Source organism: Copadichromis virginalis, linkage group LG19 (assembly GCF_057382275.1).
Source record: "Copadichromis virginalis isolate Kocher_CV1m ecotype Utaka linkage group LG19, C_Virginalis_male_GT1.1, whole genome shotgun sequence".
Lineage (NCBI taxonomy): Eukaryota > Metazoa > Chordata > Actinopteri > Cichliformes > Cichlidae > Copadichromis > Copadichromis virginalis.
In genome coordinates, this window is record NC_140636.1 from 19,250,283 (window position 1) to 19,267,717 (window position 17,435).

General features: G+C 41.8%; 2 protein-coding genes across 2 annotated transcripts; both read right to left on the reverse strand.

The window, feature by feature from the left end:
* Window positions 1–5,330: 5,330 nt before the first annotated feature.
* Window positions 5,331–13,512, reverse strand: calm1a (calmodulin 1a). Its single transcript, XM_085440623.1, has 6 exons — window positions 13,291–13,512; window positions 7,758–7,788; window positions 7,520–7,663; window positions 7,304–7,410; window positions 6,491–6,626; window positions 5,331–6,378 (listed from the first exon to the last, which is right to left on the reverse strand). The coding sequence occupies exons 1-6, from the start codon at window positions 13,495–13,497 to the stop codon at window positions 6,350–6,352; spliced, it is 654 nt and encodes a 217-aa protein (XP_085296749.1). The 5' UTR covers window positions 13,498–13,512; the 3' UTR covers window positions 5,331–6,349.
* Window positions 7,764–13,282, reverse strand: LOC146685940 (uncharacterized). The gene has a single exon (XM_085440624.1). The coding sequence runs from the start codon at window positions 8,892–8,894 to the stop codon at window positions 8,292–8,294; it is 603 nt and encodes a 200-aa protein (XP_085296750.1). The 5' UTR covers window positions 8,895–13,282; the 3' UTR covers window positions 7,764–8,291.
* Window positions 13,513–17,435: the final 3,923 nt, after the last annotated feature.

The window sequence follows — 17,435 nt, forward strand, 5'->3', positions numbered from 1 at the left end:
TTGCACAATTCCTGCAGTTACTGCCACAATTTCAGTTTAAAAATGACACAAAGTACTTGCTCACTAGGGTTTCTTATTATTGGCTAGTGCACAAAATGAAGCTGGTTGTAATTCGTTTCAATTGTCCAAAAATGAAACTGCAGTCCCTCTAATGGCCACGTGAGGCTGGCTCCAAATGTGAGTCCATCAACAGGACAATAACTAAATAAAAGCGAATGCATGAGGGCATAACGCACTGATGCTTTCATCAACGAATAAAAGCAAGATGACAATATTCTCGAATGACGAAAACCAATCTAGAACTAATTAAGTTGTGTAGAAAGGCGGGACAAGTTTGGAAGTGGTCCAATCAGAAATAATCTATGTGCATTAAGGTTAGGCAGCAGCAGATTTGATCTGCTCCTGGGAAACAGTACAACAGGCCCAGTGTTTCTCATGAAAATACAACAAAATGAACATTTAAGGAAAATAAGACTCATTGTAAACCATGTGGAGCAATTGATAAAGACACAACAAACTTTACACTCACATTTAGTCTGCTATAAACTTATCATGTTTATTCGGCTAAAACTGAAAGAATTTAGATGCCTAAATTATAACTAAAACTAAATCAAAACCCCCCGGCAACCACAGGTCACTAAGAAAAAATGTGTACTCTTCGACCAGTTGCCAAGTGGTTGCTGGCGGTTGCTAGGTTGCCACGGTCACCTGCAGTCTGCGTGAGTGATGCGAACTTGTCTGCAAACACCGCTGCAGCAATCATATTTCTAAAGGAAGGGCGTTTACTTTGAAGGCGAATGATCTTTTTTCAAGGTTTGCTGCCACTCAGAGACTAGTTGGCAAGTGTTTGGAGGTAAAGTTAAGCCAATCTACTAGCAACCAAAGCAGTCACAAGGAAATAAGCCAGCAGCCACTCCCCAACCAGTCAGGGGAATACACATTTTTCCCTAGTGACCAGAAGTTGCCAGGAAGTTGTCATCCGGTTTGACTCGCTTCTGTAGTCAGCCTCTAGTGGCCACTAGAAGAAGTCCAGTTGCTGGAAGTTGCCGCAGCTAGTCTGAGGCTTTAGGAAGGGCTGAAGCAATGATGCTGAAACTCTGCACAAGATAGGAAGTGAAATGTGATGCTTTTTATTTTTTGCATGCAGCTGTGAACAAATAAAAACATGATTATGGTTCAGTGCGTTGAGTTGTTGCTTTTACAAACATTTCTTGAATGCAAATGTGCAATGTGTGTGAGAGTGTGTGTGTGTAGGGTGTCAGAGGGACTTTTCCAGATCGCCCAGAATGTCTTGTCTGCAGATGAAGAGCTGTTGCTAGGCAACAGAGCCAGGGACAGGATGGGCAAAACAGAACAAGAGGAGGGAGCAGAAAACTGTGGGAGCTGGAGGAAAGAGTGGGAGAAGGAATTGGAGGGGAGAGGGGGGCAAGGCTGGACTGGGACAAAAAATCGGCCCGGGCATTTTGACTAGAGACCGGCCCACCAGGATAAAGATTGAAAATGTGACGTCATTCAGGGGTAAAACCGCAAAGGATTCTGGGAACTTGTGGCAAGAGGTACTGGCGCACGCAGGCTTTCAATTGAACTCAGTTACACAGCGATAAAAAGAAACCCAAAAAATGGCAAGAAGCTGTTGTATTATTAACTGCAATAGCCGGTCACATGACAGCCACGGGAAGCCGACGGGTAAAGAGATCGTTTTTTTTTTTATCGGATTAAGTCGTTGAAGAGAAATTTTTTAAGCCATGTTTCCGAAGTAAGAGCCGACGGATGGTCTGGATATACCAAATATAACGTCTCAGAACACTCCAGCTCACATGTTAGTCTGCTCCAAGCATTCCCACAAAGGTCAGAGTTTTGTAGTAGTTAATACGTCATTTTTCTTAACATAATTGGTGATATAGGTTACAAGCAAGTCTGGCGCTGAACAGAAATTGTTGCGCTATGCTCCTTTGTTTATTGTGTTTATTGTGCATTAATAGTGAATTGTCCTGACACAATATTGCGTTTCGCTTCTGTTATTACCGTGGTACATTGACAAAAATATATACTTTTATTCACAGGATAAAACAGTTGTTTTGTATCACTAATTGTCCAGTGCGATTACAGCATACAATATTATTGTCACTGCTACATTTCTGTAATGCTACCAGAAATTATTTCCACTACTAATTAATTACCGTTGAGCTCAAAGGTTATGCTAATAAACGGTTAACGAATGTGTATCTATGAGACGATTTGTGAGACTGGTAAACTTACCTTTGTTCGTACGATGGTCTTTCGTTCTACACGGTGCATTTCAAGGTCCTGTACCCATCCGTCGGTAAACTGTACCTGGGCTTGTTGCAGTGACCTGAAGTTACTAAACTTCATGAGTGCATGCACTCACTCCAAGAACCGTATAATTATAAATATGAGCGTGGTGAAAGTTGGGCAGCACGCTAACGTCTTTTGTCCACTCTGTGTGCTCGTAAGGGTCTGACCCTTTCACTCCTTTGATTTTTTCCTCGTATCTTTTCTTTGTCCTTTCGTCGAGTCTGTCTTTGTACGGACCGCATTGTTCTCCTTTTGTTTTTGTACATTCCTTTTTGTGCGTCAAAGAAAAAACAAGAAGGTATTGGAACCGGAGAATGAACGTTTTGCGGTGCTGCAAATGCTTGCATTTGATGCGGTACTTGGATTGTTTTGCCACGAGTTCCCGGCATGCAATGCGCGAAAATCACGTGATTGCTAAACAAGGGAGAGGGTGCATCCGGCCTCCTCGGCTGTAATTGGTCCAGCCCAGAGTCGATCATGACCAATCCGGTTGTTCAGTGATGACGCGACGAATCCTACTTCCGGGTCTAAAGTTGTCTGCGTTTAATATGGCTTTTGTGTTGTTAACATGTTTAATGTTATGTATTTTCTTCTATTTGATCTCAAAAAGCTCCTAAAACAGTCAGTGATCACTGTTGACCTCCCTCGGCTTTTATTACCGCTAATCATTTATTTAAGCTCAGTTTTTAAAACCTTACGATGTAACTACAGCCCAGCCCATGCAGCAGTATATGAATGACTAACCTCGTATTGTGGATGGATTATCTCAGTTGTTCTCCTGGTTGAAGTTTGGTCCTTTTACAGCATCCTGCCATGCGATTACATTTGTTCCTGACCACCGAGAACACTCACGTTAACTTTTATCGAGTGGAAAAAAAGTTAGCTTGTTTATATTATGCTAACATAGCTGTGTCGCTAGCGGTCACGTAGCACATCATTATATACCAGCTAGCCCAACTTCAGTAACCCTACAAACGTCACTGCTGTTTAGTTTTCTGTCTTCATTTATGCTGGAAGTGATAGCAGAGCTGTACGTTTTAATTTGTTTCCAAAACCCCGCAGTCAGGACATGCTATATTGTATTTAGATAGAAGCTAGCGAGCTAACTCCCTGCTAACTTCTAACTCCATTAAATGTCATAAATTCCGTTTTCGTGGATGCCTGGATGTTAAACTCAATTGTTACGCCTGGTAGAGCAGACACTGATCATTTTATTAAAGATGAAAGACTTTAGACAGTTTTTCAACTCTGAGTAATGCCATAGTGATCGTTTGATATATGGACCTGCAGCGGAGTTTAGACCCAGACACGGCTAGTGACGTCAGACTGAACAACAGGATTGGCCAATCCAACACCTTTCATTATATATACCCTTCCTAAAAAAAAATATAAAATCCAAAAAATCGCCAGCGGCCCACCGGGCAAATGCCCGGTATGCCCGATGGCCAGTCCAGCTATGGAGGGGGGGGCTTGAGCCATGATGAAGACGACTTGTATGAGGAGGTCAAAATGAAAAGCTTCATCTTGAATATTTAAGACTGAGGTGGCGATTGTGGGATTGCAGAGGAGCAGACAGGGGGACGGGGAAGTGTAGGAGGTGTTGGATGTATCCTCTGTCACACACAGAGTTAGTAGCTGGAGTTATGTAACAGTCTGAAGTGTATTAATACATCTTGCTGCTCTTTGCTTGCTATTAGTGAGCTGCCACTCCAGCATTAATAACGGGCTTTCCAGTGCAGAAGATTCTCCCCTCGCCTTCAGCTCTGCTGGCTCCAGATTGCTCTCATAAATATTTCAGCCTTTCACCTGACAGCCAGAAGAATGTAGTGAGGAGCGAGTGTCTGAGGGATTTACTTATATGGGGGTACTGCAGAAGACGAAGATTTTACTCACCTACCCCTCAGATGGAGGTTTAATCATTTAGTTCCCATTTTTGATTGTTTGTTTTCTTAAATTTCTGCTACATTTACAGGATTATCGTGGCCAGCTGATCACAACTACTCTGTCATTACCAAAAAAACAAAACACATTTTTGCCAGGCACATCAGGCGGTGCTGTGATTTGCTCATACATAGAGGTCAGAACTGTTATTTATATGATTATTTCTGCTCCTAAGTTGGGGATTTTAACATGAGTATCTATGGTCTTGCCTTGTGTTTTGCAGCCTAGTCTATAGCCTATGGTGCCATCTGCTAATCTGAGTTACTAAAAAGGAGTGACAGTGCCCTATGAAGCATTTAGATTGGAAATGGCAAATAAAATCTCCCTATAGTACCCAGAATTGATCAGTTATGGTAAAAATAAACACAAATGTTTTGGTCAGGGCTAATACCCTCCATCCCTTAGAGTGAGATGGAGGGTATTAGCCCTCAAACATTTGGTAGTCCTCATATCAGAGCTGGCACCGGGATGGACCCTGGACAAACTGGAGAGATAACATGTGTCAGCTAGCCTGGAAACACCTCTGTATTCCCCTGGATCAGCTGAGGGAAGTAGGACCTGGCCCAAAGAACTGGTAGATGACTGAATGGATGGTTCACTAGTGGATTTGTAAAATATACATTCATTAACAGTTGATTTTCTTAGACTTTATTTACCTTCAATGGTCTGGCAATAAATGAATGTGGGTTTACTAACGAGTCAGTGAAGTAAGACTGAAACAAAACATCACAAACTGAAGCCAACAGCTGACGTGACTTTCTAGCCAATAATGGAAGTGTAAGTTGATAAACCCACCCTGTTATCGATATATGGCTCCCAAACACCATCTTTTTTTATACAGTCCATGGTTGCATCCTTTTATCACAGTCTTGTGCTTTCGCAGAAAGTAGTTTTTGTTAATCTCATCCCAAAATATGTTAGGTGGGTTTCAGAGTCTGTGCTCACAGTAAGACATCACACCGATCACCAATGAGTCATTTTAAAGCAGTACGTCCCCCACAGAGTTGCAGGAAAACACACAAGTCAGCTTTTAAAAAAAACAAAACAAAAAAACCCACACACACAAAGTGGCATCTCAGTTCATGTTTGTGTTTTTATTGGAAAAACAAAATGTAAAGACGAGCATGTACATCTTGGAATGCAGATCAACTGAACCAAACAGAACAGCTGGACTGGGCCGGGCCTCGCCGCACCCATACACACACCCACACACACACGCACGCACACGCACGCACAAACAGAAGATAGAAACACCGCAAAGCACCGACCCCCGTCCCCACTAAAGTGAACTTGTGTACACACACAGCATTTGAGGCAATGACATTTTATTCTTTCATCACTTCCTGTTAATCTAAAACCATTTGTTTACTCAATGTTGCGTCAAAAGCTGCTTGTGTATGTCGATCATCTTTAACCAACCGCCCTGAAACCCTATGACACACTCGCCGCCCAACATGGCTCAAAATCGTCACCCTGCCTTGAACAAAAGGTGAACACACGAAGGAAAAGTGACATGCCCGAAACACAAGATCTAAAATGACTTCTTATTTATTCTATTTTTATGCTTTTCTTAAAAATATCTGACTTCACTCAGGTAAGCAAACTGTGAAAGCTTCTTCCTTCGCTCAGCTAACCAACACCTCCTAGGCCGACCTGAGGACCACCGACTGCTTTCTCCTGCTGTGCTCTCGACGCTAACCCACGAAAAGCCTCATGCATGAAGAACAGAAATGAAAGAAGACAGGAAGTCGAGGAAGAAAGGCGATCGGCCGTCCCGAAACATCGCAGTGACGTCAGGAAGCCAGCTGCGCGGCGACCGCTCGGCTGTTGAGTTGAGATCTGATTGGGCAGCTCGGCGCTGAGATGGGAGAGGGGAGTGGGACGGAGAGGTGGGGGTACAAGCCAGTACATGCAGATTCAGTTAGTTGTTTTTTTTTTTCCTTTTTGTGAACTTGTTTAATATGGACAGATCTGAGATTTTGAACATTCAGTTTAAGTTGTTGATACAGAACAGTATGATTAAATGTAGATTTTTGCAATAAGAGGTAAGTGAAACTTTTGACAGATTCTTTGTCTTTAACGCGAGCCCAGTTCACTTGGCGGTCATCATCTGGACAAATTCTGTGGAGAACGAAGAGGCGGAGAAAGAAAAGCCATCAGGAATTATAACACAGCAAGCCTCAGGACCAATCAGAGCTCTGGAGCTTCTAATAACACTCATGACCAAGCTCACCTTCGTAGTTGACCTGTCCGTCCCCGTCGATGTCTGCTTCCCTGATCATCTCGTCTACTTCCTCGTCTGTCAGCTTCTCTCCCAGGTTAGTCATCACATGACGCAGCTCTGCTGCACTGATGTAGCCATTTCCATCCTGACAAAGAGATGGGGAAAAGTGATCAGACCAACACGCGTGCCATTTCAGTGTTTCTCCGCATATCTACTCTGGATTTGTGAGGCAGGAGGTCAAATCCAAAAAAAGATCCCGTTTTACTCTTCACCACATCCTCCAACGAGGAGCACGCTGGATTAGTTAAGAGTCATTTACAGTGAGGAGCTGTGGCTTCATATCAGAAGTGTTGTTATGAAAAGGGAATTTTATTTTGAAAACTGACTGGCCACTTCCTTCATTCCTATTTCTGACTTCCTGCTTTGAATATGACATGAGGCGAGTCAGTTTCCCCACACAGACTTAAGTCGAGTCGTTTAAATGCTTCAAATGCATCGGGACGAGTGCTGAGAACACACCGAGGGCTCGTATGGAAGTTTTTTTTCCCACAAGAATTTACCAGCTCTTTTCTACTCTTCTTATCAACAGGACGTCTATAAAGACCTACGCAATTTCTCTTGTTTCCAGTGACTGGAAATGGCTAGGAAAAGCAGCATAGTATGCCATCTTTCATAAATTTCCAACCATCAGAAATTAGACCGCGAGTGCCACCGATTGTTGGAGTATTCTGATACCTTGCAAAGTGCCTTGACGCAGCTGTTATACTGACTGCAGCATTCATACGTCAAAATATGTATGAAAAACACTTAAACCAGGCCCACCTTATCAAAGACTCTGAATGCCTCCCTGATCTCCTCCTCACTGTCAGTGTCCTTCATCTTCCTCGCCATCATTGTCAGGAACTCGGGGAAGTCGATGGTCCCGTTGCCTAGGAGTAGGAGGTAAATATGACTCATCATTGATAAAAGGGTTATTTAAAAAAAGACAAGTTAGACAGATGAATCCTTCCCCCGTGTCGAGGGAGGACAGCAGCGTACCATCAGCATCCACCTCGTTGATCATATCCTGGAGTTCTGCCTCGGTCGGGTTTTGACCCAGTGACCTCATGACAGTGCCCAGCTCCTTCGTGGTAATGGTACCATCTCCGTCTTTATCGAACAGGGAGAAAGCCTCCTTGAACTCTGAACAGGCAAACGAAGAGAAGAAGAAAGGACATTTACACTGCAGCTGTAAAGACGCGAATAAAATTAGAAGTGTTTTATGGCATCACCTTACCAGCAATCTGCTCTTCTGTTAGTTGGTCAGCCTAAAAAAACAAAACAAAAACACCAAAGAGTGAATTAATATGCTATGTTATTACCAAGATTAAGAAAAGAAAAAAAAGAAATCCAATACAATCGTTTTGGTTCAACAAACTAAGCATTTTTTTTTTCTTTTAATGAGACTTGATTATCTTTTAAATTGAGATTAATCAGATCCTGCCTCATCAGGCATCACAAACAGTGGTGAGAACTGCTTCTGTAAGCACTTTGTTGTGGTCGACTTGTGACATGCAAGCTTTGCCTGACAGAACTCTTCATCTTCGGTCATCATCTTCACAGTTTACCATAGCTTACTGCTTTTACTGTCATTTAATGATCTAAAATTTCCTTATTTCGAAAGGCTCATTTTAAAACTCCAGGATTATGTTACTTTGAAAGAGAGAAAGAAAGACAAACTCCTCACAACATCAACAAAAACACTGACAAGGCTTCAAGGCTTTTGATAATGACATTAGGAAGCAAATGCGGGGATTAATCAGGGATCTCATTACTTGAATCCAACCTTTATATCATCAAAGTGGATATCTGTTAGGTCTGCCACCAGCTTCGCTGCTTTTGGTTCTGTTTTTTTCACATCCCTGCCTCCACCTCCTATTCCTCCATCCAGTCTTAACCCTCCAGGCCCTCTGCGCTGCTTCAGATCCACACCTCTTCCTGCTCCACCACCACCTCCTCCTCCAGTTTTTATGGTTAGCCCATCGAGCGCTCCCCGCACCATCACCAAGCCCTCAGCCAGGCACTCAGCCTGCTTGCTGGTCTGGACGCCCTGCTTTTTTACTTCAGCCAGCTCGGCTTTGGTTCTCTGCAGGCAGTTCCTCAGGTCCTGCATCTCTCTGACAAGGCCATCCATGCGGCTTGATGACGAGTCCATCAGCATCTGCAGGAAGGCCCTGTAGCTCCTCTCCTGCTGCTGGATCAGCTCTTTATAGTAGTGCTGCTGTTCGTCCAGGAGGTCATAAACGGTGGACAAGCTCACCAGCTCGTCTTCTGCTGGGTAGACGGCGATTTTCTTGGGCAGCATGACGAGTGGGTGATAGCAGGAAGGGCAGGAACTGGGAGGAATGGGTGGATGAAAAAAATGGTTAGACATCTATCCGTCGCTTCTGATTGGCAGAAAGGATGGAAGGAGGAGACTTTGCCATGTTTCTGAATAGTTACATATTCAGGAACATGGATTATAAGATGCTAAAAGATGTTTTTAGTTGTCCTGGATGGGCAGACGGATGCATCAGTCGTCTCGTCTTTCAGTCATTCCAGTGTAGGTGGATGACAGAAGTTTTCCCCAGAGCAGAAAGAGTCAGCAGATTGGCACTGACCAGCCAGGTTGATGGAAAAGTTGCTCCACCTGTTGACGTTTTCCTGTGTGTCAGTCTCTCAGCCAAGCTTTCTATCCAAGTGACCAGGCACTGTTCTACCCTGGCTTCAACTGCCTCCAACAACTTTGGAGAACCCCTCTCTTAGCAGTGTTTCAGCCTCCCCGACACATGGACATTCAAAACCTCCTGCGGAGGCTCAACACATGAAGAGCAGCGGAACAAAGAAATCGAGGCTGGAGGAGGTCAGTGAAACTTATCAGTAAAATTGACATTAGGTGTGTGAGAGTAACGGGGTCCAGACCAGGGGGGAGGTCATGAGAGTTCAGTGTGTGTGTGCGTCTCCACATGTATATGCTAATCTGTCACCTGTCATCTCACTGCTACATTTGCAGCTCCCAGGGAGGATCGGTTGGCTAGTCATCTGACCTCCTGCAAAGCATCATGGTTCACACCAGGTGGACCCCTCGGGAAGTTCCCCTTTCTCCACTTACTAATTTGTCCCCAAAGCAGGCCAAACTTACACCTTCTCCTCAATGCAGATGTTTGTTTTTTTTAATTTTCAGTTTGTTTCTAGATTAAACTTACTACAAAAACTGTCTAAGGTGCCAAAACTATCAAAATCTATGCAGCTTTAGGGAATTCAGTTGCACTTTTGAATCACAAGGGTCATAAATAACGATAAGAGTGCCTGTAATTGATTACTACGTCTTCTACAATGAACATGTAGCTTGCAAAGGGGGAACAACAATAGGACATGCATCCTGTTCATTTGTTTAGTTTTCCATTCCATTAATATGATACAGGTATTGGGTTAATAAGCTATAATCCTCACTGGGAAGACAATATCAAGCCTGACCTCATCATTGCTTTGCTCGTGAAAGATCTTATCATCTTTATATTTGTTTTTGGATGAACTTTATTGTGTTCATGGGAAGAAATGGTAGTTTAGATAAAAGCTATAGAAATACAAAAATATTATCATGATATTACGGCCCTAATTATTTAGCACAATTGCAGACTGGTTAACTAATTAGAAATCTATTTTTTAATAAAGTAGATTTCCTTGAACTTTGTGGATATGCTCAAAGGGAAAGCGAGAGGTCGGGCACATTAACAGCACTATCTACATGATCCTATTTTAATAATAAAAACTGCCGGAAGCCAAACCTGAAACTGAAACTAAAATGGTAAAATGATCAATTACCTGATATCTGAATCAAAATATGCTGTGTACTCATGTGACCCAAGGGAAAGGCGGACACTAATGACGGCACTGATCTGTGTCAGGCCGAGCGATGGTTAACAAGCTGCTAACACCTCTAATATCCAGGCCAAATTCCTCTCAAGGCGCCTGGCAATAGAGCCGCGTCAAGTATGAGGGCTCTATGATTTCCTTCTACAGCACCCATGGGTATTATTCTGAAATGTAAAATTAAACTCCGTGCAGATGGCTTTGATTAAAGCCGAACACAACAGCTTCTGTTCCCTGTACTTTGACAGTTAAAGTGAACTCATGATGGACATGTCACGCAAGACAAGTCTGTCTGCTTTTAAACGAATCCTGCATATGTAAGGAAGTACAAGGAAGTACAGCTTCAGCCTACTTCCTGTGTCAACTTTCTCACGTACGTAGCTATAGCAACCACAAACTAACCACAGGGTAATTTCCCCCGCAGGAAATGGCCTTGTAAAGCAGCTTTTAGAGGTCATTATTAGGTTCGGGGACTAGATAATTAAAGTACAAACTCTGGAGCTTGAATTACATCAACCAATCAGAAGCAAGACTGAAACAAACATTAACAATGTCAAATCTAAGATAAAGCCAACAGTCTTCACTGGGGGTCATTCGACTAACTTGAACCATTCAGGACCTGAAGCGATTTCCCCCCTCAAATTCTTTCTTAGAGGGTTGATCAGCGCCAGGTGGGCAGCTTGAAATAACAGGTGTGCACCTTGAACCTGAAGGCTGTTGGTTTGTGTTCCTTTTCAGATGCAGGCATCTCTCAGATGACTAATTTTTTTGGACATGATCTCACAATGACAAAAATAAACATTATGAAGAACAGCCAGAGTAAACTATAGTCTGATCTACAGGCTGAAGAACGCCAGTCAACATCTGCACGCTTGTTCTCTATATGTCTAATACAGTAAATACACACACAGATACAGAGCTTTACATCTCCTGTGTCAAAACACTTTTTTTTTTAAAACAAACACTACTAATTAATCCATTATGCAGCCCTAATAAAAACAAGCTGAAAAATCAAACGCTCCCCTTCTGTAAGGAGTTGTTTTTCTGCTTATTCCTACAGAAAAAAAAAAAAAAAGCCAAGTTCAGAGCCCTGTAGCCAATCCAAAAAAATTCAAATAAGAGAAGCTCCAACAACAATTATCTAACACTAACTTTAAATGTGCTACTGCAGAACAAAAATATGAAACGTAAGGCCAAGAAACACTCAAAACCGGCCCACTCAAGTAGGGCATAAACCTCTCCCAGTCGATGTGTAATGAGTTTGACTTCCCTGCTGCAGTGCTAACCAGGACAAAAGCTGCTACAACAGGTAAAGTGGAACTTTAATTACCCGGGACTGCTGTTTGCACTACTGTTAAGAGTCTGGGGTTTTTTGTTTTTTGCCCCTCACATAATTATATCATGCATATTTATATTTTTAGGCAGCAGTTTATGGTTGCATGTATTTGACTTCCTCTCTTTGAAGCCTAGACACATGCTAGCTTTATTATAGACTTTACACTGGGAAGTTCCACACCTTAATCTTATTTGTAGACATAATTTTACCTGATCGGACCGATATGTAAAGATTCACACTAGAAACTACAGCCAGAGTCATAAAAGAAAGAAATGTTTACAGTTTTATTTTAAATATGTTATTAAGTATCATCAGACTACCTGGTTAGGTTAAGGTACTGTTTTAAGGTCAGGTAGTAGTACCTGGTTAGTTACCAGTTAGGTTATGGCACTCTTAAAAACCACCTGGTGAAGTTATGACACCAAAGAGAACTCTGTTAGGTTTAGGTAATAAGGGGTATTTGGTTAGGGTATGCAGTAAAAACATAACCAGGCAAGTTACAACACTAAAAGCCACGCAGAGAGGTTTAGGTGCATTTATGTGCTTTAACCAAAAATGTTTTTTCAGTAAATGTTTTTTAAAAACATGACATCAAATACACACTGAACAAAAATATGAACTACAAAAGGATCAATTTTTATACTTAACAATAGGGTCCTGAATGTGTAAACGCAAGCAACTCCCTCCACAAGCTATAAACGACAAACCTGGGTGGGATGCTACCACTCCCCTGGAGACTGGCACAGTGCATTCATGGACACACAACCCAGGAACAGTGGTGTATGTGCGTGTTTAAATAGTATAAATAGTGTAACATGGTGATTGCAGTGTGCATCCACTGCAGATCAGACTTTTCATCTAGGATCATCAATCTGTACTTAAAAATGTGACGTCAAAACAGGTCAAACACGTTTTATTCTACGCAAAGCGTATGCATGTATGTACACCATAACCTCTGGCCTAATTAGGACTATCAGCGGCTTTTACAATGGTTGCACGTTGGACTTTGACAGCTCTTATCTACAACTGTTAAGCTAACGCCTATGATAATATGCACCCTTACATAAATGGTCTGAACATGAAGGGCAGATGTGCACCTTTATTTTACAGCTCCATGTCTCAGAATAATCAGCAGAGAGAGGCAACTCTCCTCCTGAGAAAATTAGCCATCCTTACATCCTTACTAAAAAACAGAAGAAAAGAAACCACCGGAAAATCAGACTATCGGCGAGGGGATCACTGTTAGCTGTGATGCTAACCAGCCAAAAGCTCCACCACAACTACCAACTGTGGCCACCTGTAACGAGTACTACCTCTCAGTTCTCAGTTTGTGAAGGTGCTTACGGCACCAAAATCTGCTGCAATTTCACAGAGTGGGCTCTTAAAGAGGGGGGGAGGAAAAAGCCGCGGTGGTAATAAACTGCTCCGCCCGCAGAGTCTCTGTCTAGTACCGCCACAGTATTAACATTCGTCCCTGAGCGCTCTACTACGGAGATATTTCAACCCCGCATCTGGCTTCCAGTCAAGTTCACACAGCTTAAATCCACACACATCTCAAGGCACGGCTGGTTAAAATACTCACCATGTCTGTGCGGAGTTCCAACAGCGGGTCTGCTAACGCTACGGGGGAACAGAGGGAAATGGACGGTCGCCACAGAGCAGGAGGGCTGGCTGCTGCTTGGGGGCGGGTACGCAGGACAAAGCACCGCCGCACAGCTCTCACGGTATTCCTCCGCAAAGACCAGTGAGTATGGCTCCCGCGCTCGCTGCACGCGTTCATACGCACCATCTTGTCATTTTTAATTTAAATCCAGAGAAGTTAGGAGTTGGAATAACCGCACTTAGTTAGAAATCAGGAAGGAAATCAAAGTGGAACTGTTTTTCAATTGAATGGTAAGGTCTATATTATTACAATGCTTGGGTAGGTTGGTGGTGTTGGGAGTACATATACTTTAGGAAAGGATGTGATACAAGAGGTCCAGGCTTCGTTTCTTTTTATTTTGCCAGGAAAATAGGAAACGGCTTCGGAAATTTAATGAAACATGTGCAAATATGCACAAAAATATAGTACACAAGTCTTGTCCTGTCTTCCTCCATTTGCCACTAGCCAGTCATGGCAGATGGCTGCCCCTCCCTGAGCATGGTTCTGCTAGTGGTTTCTTCCTGTTGAAAGGGAGTTTTTCCTTCCCAAGGTCGCTAAATGTTTGCTGATGGGGGGTAGACACTCACTGTTGTACTCTCTATTCTGTATATATTGACAAACACTCCAAAAGACCAGTTGTGTAATTTTGTTCTGTTTCTCTTCATTAAGAATAACTTCTTGACAGCCAATCTTCCACAGAGACCGTTTCTGATAACGCTTTAATGAACAGGAGATGGATCTACTGAAGCTCCAGATGCATCTCTCAGGTCCTGTGTTAGGTCTTTACTGGATTTTTTGTTCCCCTGTTTCTTAAATACTTGACTCTTGGATATGGTTCATCTGCTGTAGATATTTTTTAAGGTCGGCACTTCTTCTCTTGTCTTTGACTTGTCCCATTCTCTCATTATTTTCTAAGGAACCACAATGCTGAGATGCCTAAAGATACAAATGATCTGTAGACACAACACTGGTCTGGTTCATCCTGTGAGTGAGGTGCCTTTTCATCCTTGAATGATTCACTGCTCAGTATTGAGTGGCTTGATAAACAAGTAAAATATGTTATTTTGAAAATGGTCGGGTACAAACAGCCAATGTCCAAAGAAAACAAGAAAGATCTTCAGAAACTCTGGAGAACTATAACTTCACTGTCAATGTAAATGTGCTTTTGCAGAACATTTGCTGCTTGAGTTTCAAAATTTAAATGTAGGAATAACATAAAATGTTGCTTTTTAAATGACTATAAGGACTTTTTTTTTATGTATTTAAAACATGAATGTGAATGACAAATATGCTGTAGGCTTTAAATTTTTTAAGTGGGACACCTGGTCACCCTAGTTGCAGGAAATGTTGAGCTTTAAGTATCCATCACCTGGACATGGTATGTTATTTCACCATTTTTGACAATGTGGTGGAGTCGGGGGATCATAGCACTGAGCTTACATCATGGTGGATGACCCACTCTACCTGTTAAACCACAACCACTCATATGCTGCTCTCACACCACATTTCTTATTGTGTGACAAAAGATCACGCTCCAGGAAATAGGGGGGGAAAAATGCTACAGCCTGAAAAGAAATGGTAAACATAGATAGATGTAGCTTCCGGCTCTGCAAAGTGGTGTTCTCATGAAGTCCCCCAAAACCATTCTTTCATTATACTGGCCACCAGGGCGGGATACCTGTGATTGACTTAATATCCCATTTCGGGTCATCACTAATAAAACGTTTGGTCAATTTTTGTAAAGTTTGGTTACTCTGAAAGGAGGATTATGCAGTACATTCTCATGGACATTAGCAAAGGCAGTGCCAAAATGCCTTAAACATTTTGCAATGGTCACCTACTGGAAAAGTTAGAAACATCTTCATGGCCTCAGTTGCTTTTTTCAGGTCACAATGAAAAAAAAAAAAGATTTTGGAAACTTTAAAGATTACCAGGATGATTATCCACAACATGAGTTTGCAGTGTACCTGGTTTACACTCATATCTACCGCTCGGGTGTCACGTCTGATTTCAACACACTAGCATGTTCAGATTACCAAGTTTAGAGGAGAAATAAACATATTTACCGCACAATACAGACCATCAAGTCTTAATTTGGGATCTAATTAATTAAATGTAATTAATTACACATGGTGAGGTTAATGTTAACTAGTGAAACCAGCAGGACTGGCCTCATGTGTCAGTCAAGCTTCACTTTCCTCCCATTAGTTATTGCTGTAATACTAAAAACATTTAAATCAGCATGTTACCTGCCCACTTTTTGCCATCGCCACCAAATACAGGTTAAGGTTTAATTATTATTTTTTTAATTGCAGTTAAAAAAAAATTACAAAATAACATTGCTCACAAGCATAGCATGGTATGTGTTTTGGTGTTGTTTATGGCCATTAATTATTTTCTGTATTTACTTTAGGGTTAGATGGAACAATGGCGCTTACTTAATTTTCCAACAGCTGGTTACGTGAATATGTGGATCTTATATCGTTTGGCTTTAAACATTAGTCTGCCCACTGCACAAAACTTGCAGTTTCACTCTGTACAATTTGACTGTTTAAGAGCATCGACAGTCCCATTAGGTTGAGGCATCAGTTGGTGAGTCAGCCCAGACATTTCAAATGTCATCTGTCGCGAGAATAATGAGAGGAGCTTTCTGAATATGGTTTGCTGTTTTCAAAATGTAAAAAAGGCTTAAAACATTAGTTTTTTCCTTTTATGCTGAAGCCACTGGAATGATTTCTACATATGGTTTTGGATTGCTCTGTATTTATTGGTCACATTAACACATATTAAAGTGATTAGGAATAGTACTGCAGGTTATGTATATGCAGAAATAATGTACTTACATTTTCATCACATAATTTAGGAGCTGCCAGCCTACATTTTTGGCTTTGAGAAACTCTCTATTAAACCTTATCCAGTCTAAGTATCCATGATAAAGTATCATTTTAAATAGAGTGCTGTTACCTGTCAGCACCTGTCCACTCTCCAATTAAATAAAAACCTCTCTTTATGGCGTCCGTTCAATCTCAAGGTGGTTTCTCTTTTATATATATTTACATTTAAGGCAAAATTAATGTCATCTGGCGATCCATTGGCGTCATTATGTTTCATGACAATTAAAAATATTAAAAAATATATCAATATCAATAATTATTATGACCTCAATAACGCGACACTAACACGCTAGCGCGGCCGCGCAGAAACTGACGGACTACTTTGTGTAACGATCTTTTATACAGGCGGAAGGATACGCTCTAAACAGCGCGGCTGACGGCACTGGGTACAGTTGCAGTTTTGATTTTGAGAGCCGGATTCTGATTGGACAGCGCGGACCCGCAATGTGCTGCATGCTGTAAGGAGGCTGCTGATTGGCAGGAGGGGATCTGCAATGCGTCAAACCACAACGCGTCTCCACCGCAGTTGTAGACAGACCGGAAGGCGGGTAAGATCTGCCAGGTAGTTTACAGGTGTGTGGCAAGCAGAAATTAAGACGTGTTATCCTCTTTTTATTTAAAATTGCACTTTTAAATGTATTTGTAACAAAGTTTGTTGTACAATTGTTGAGTAATAGAATAAAACTGATATCCACCTGAAAGTTAAAACTGTCTGCATGAATGTTTTGTTTGTTTTCTGACTCTGTTTGAAAAACTAATTGCCCCCTGCTTTTAAATCATGAATTAACTGTGATTAACAACACAAGTTAAATTTTACGAACCACACTCAAGAGAAGTAGACTAAAGATGTCAAAAATATGTATTGGTGTCACTTTCCCATATATTTATCATCATGTCACATTTTAAAGAAACCAAGTAACATACATCTATCAGTCTGGAAATAGTTATAAAGTTTATAAAGTCTAAAAAATTTTGGACTCCAGCAAACGCCGGAACAAGTCTTCATAAGTTAGATAGTATCATAGATAGTATCTTAGCCCCAATATCAGGGGCTAAGACTCTGCACAGGTGCGTTTACTGCTGCTGTTGGAGTCGTTTTAAAGGTAGAAATGCCATTAGAAATCAGAAGAGAGCAGTTAATACTGAACTACTGGGACATGGTCAAGATCTTTCAACAAAAACTATTCTCCA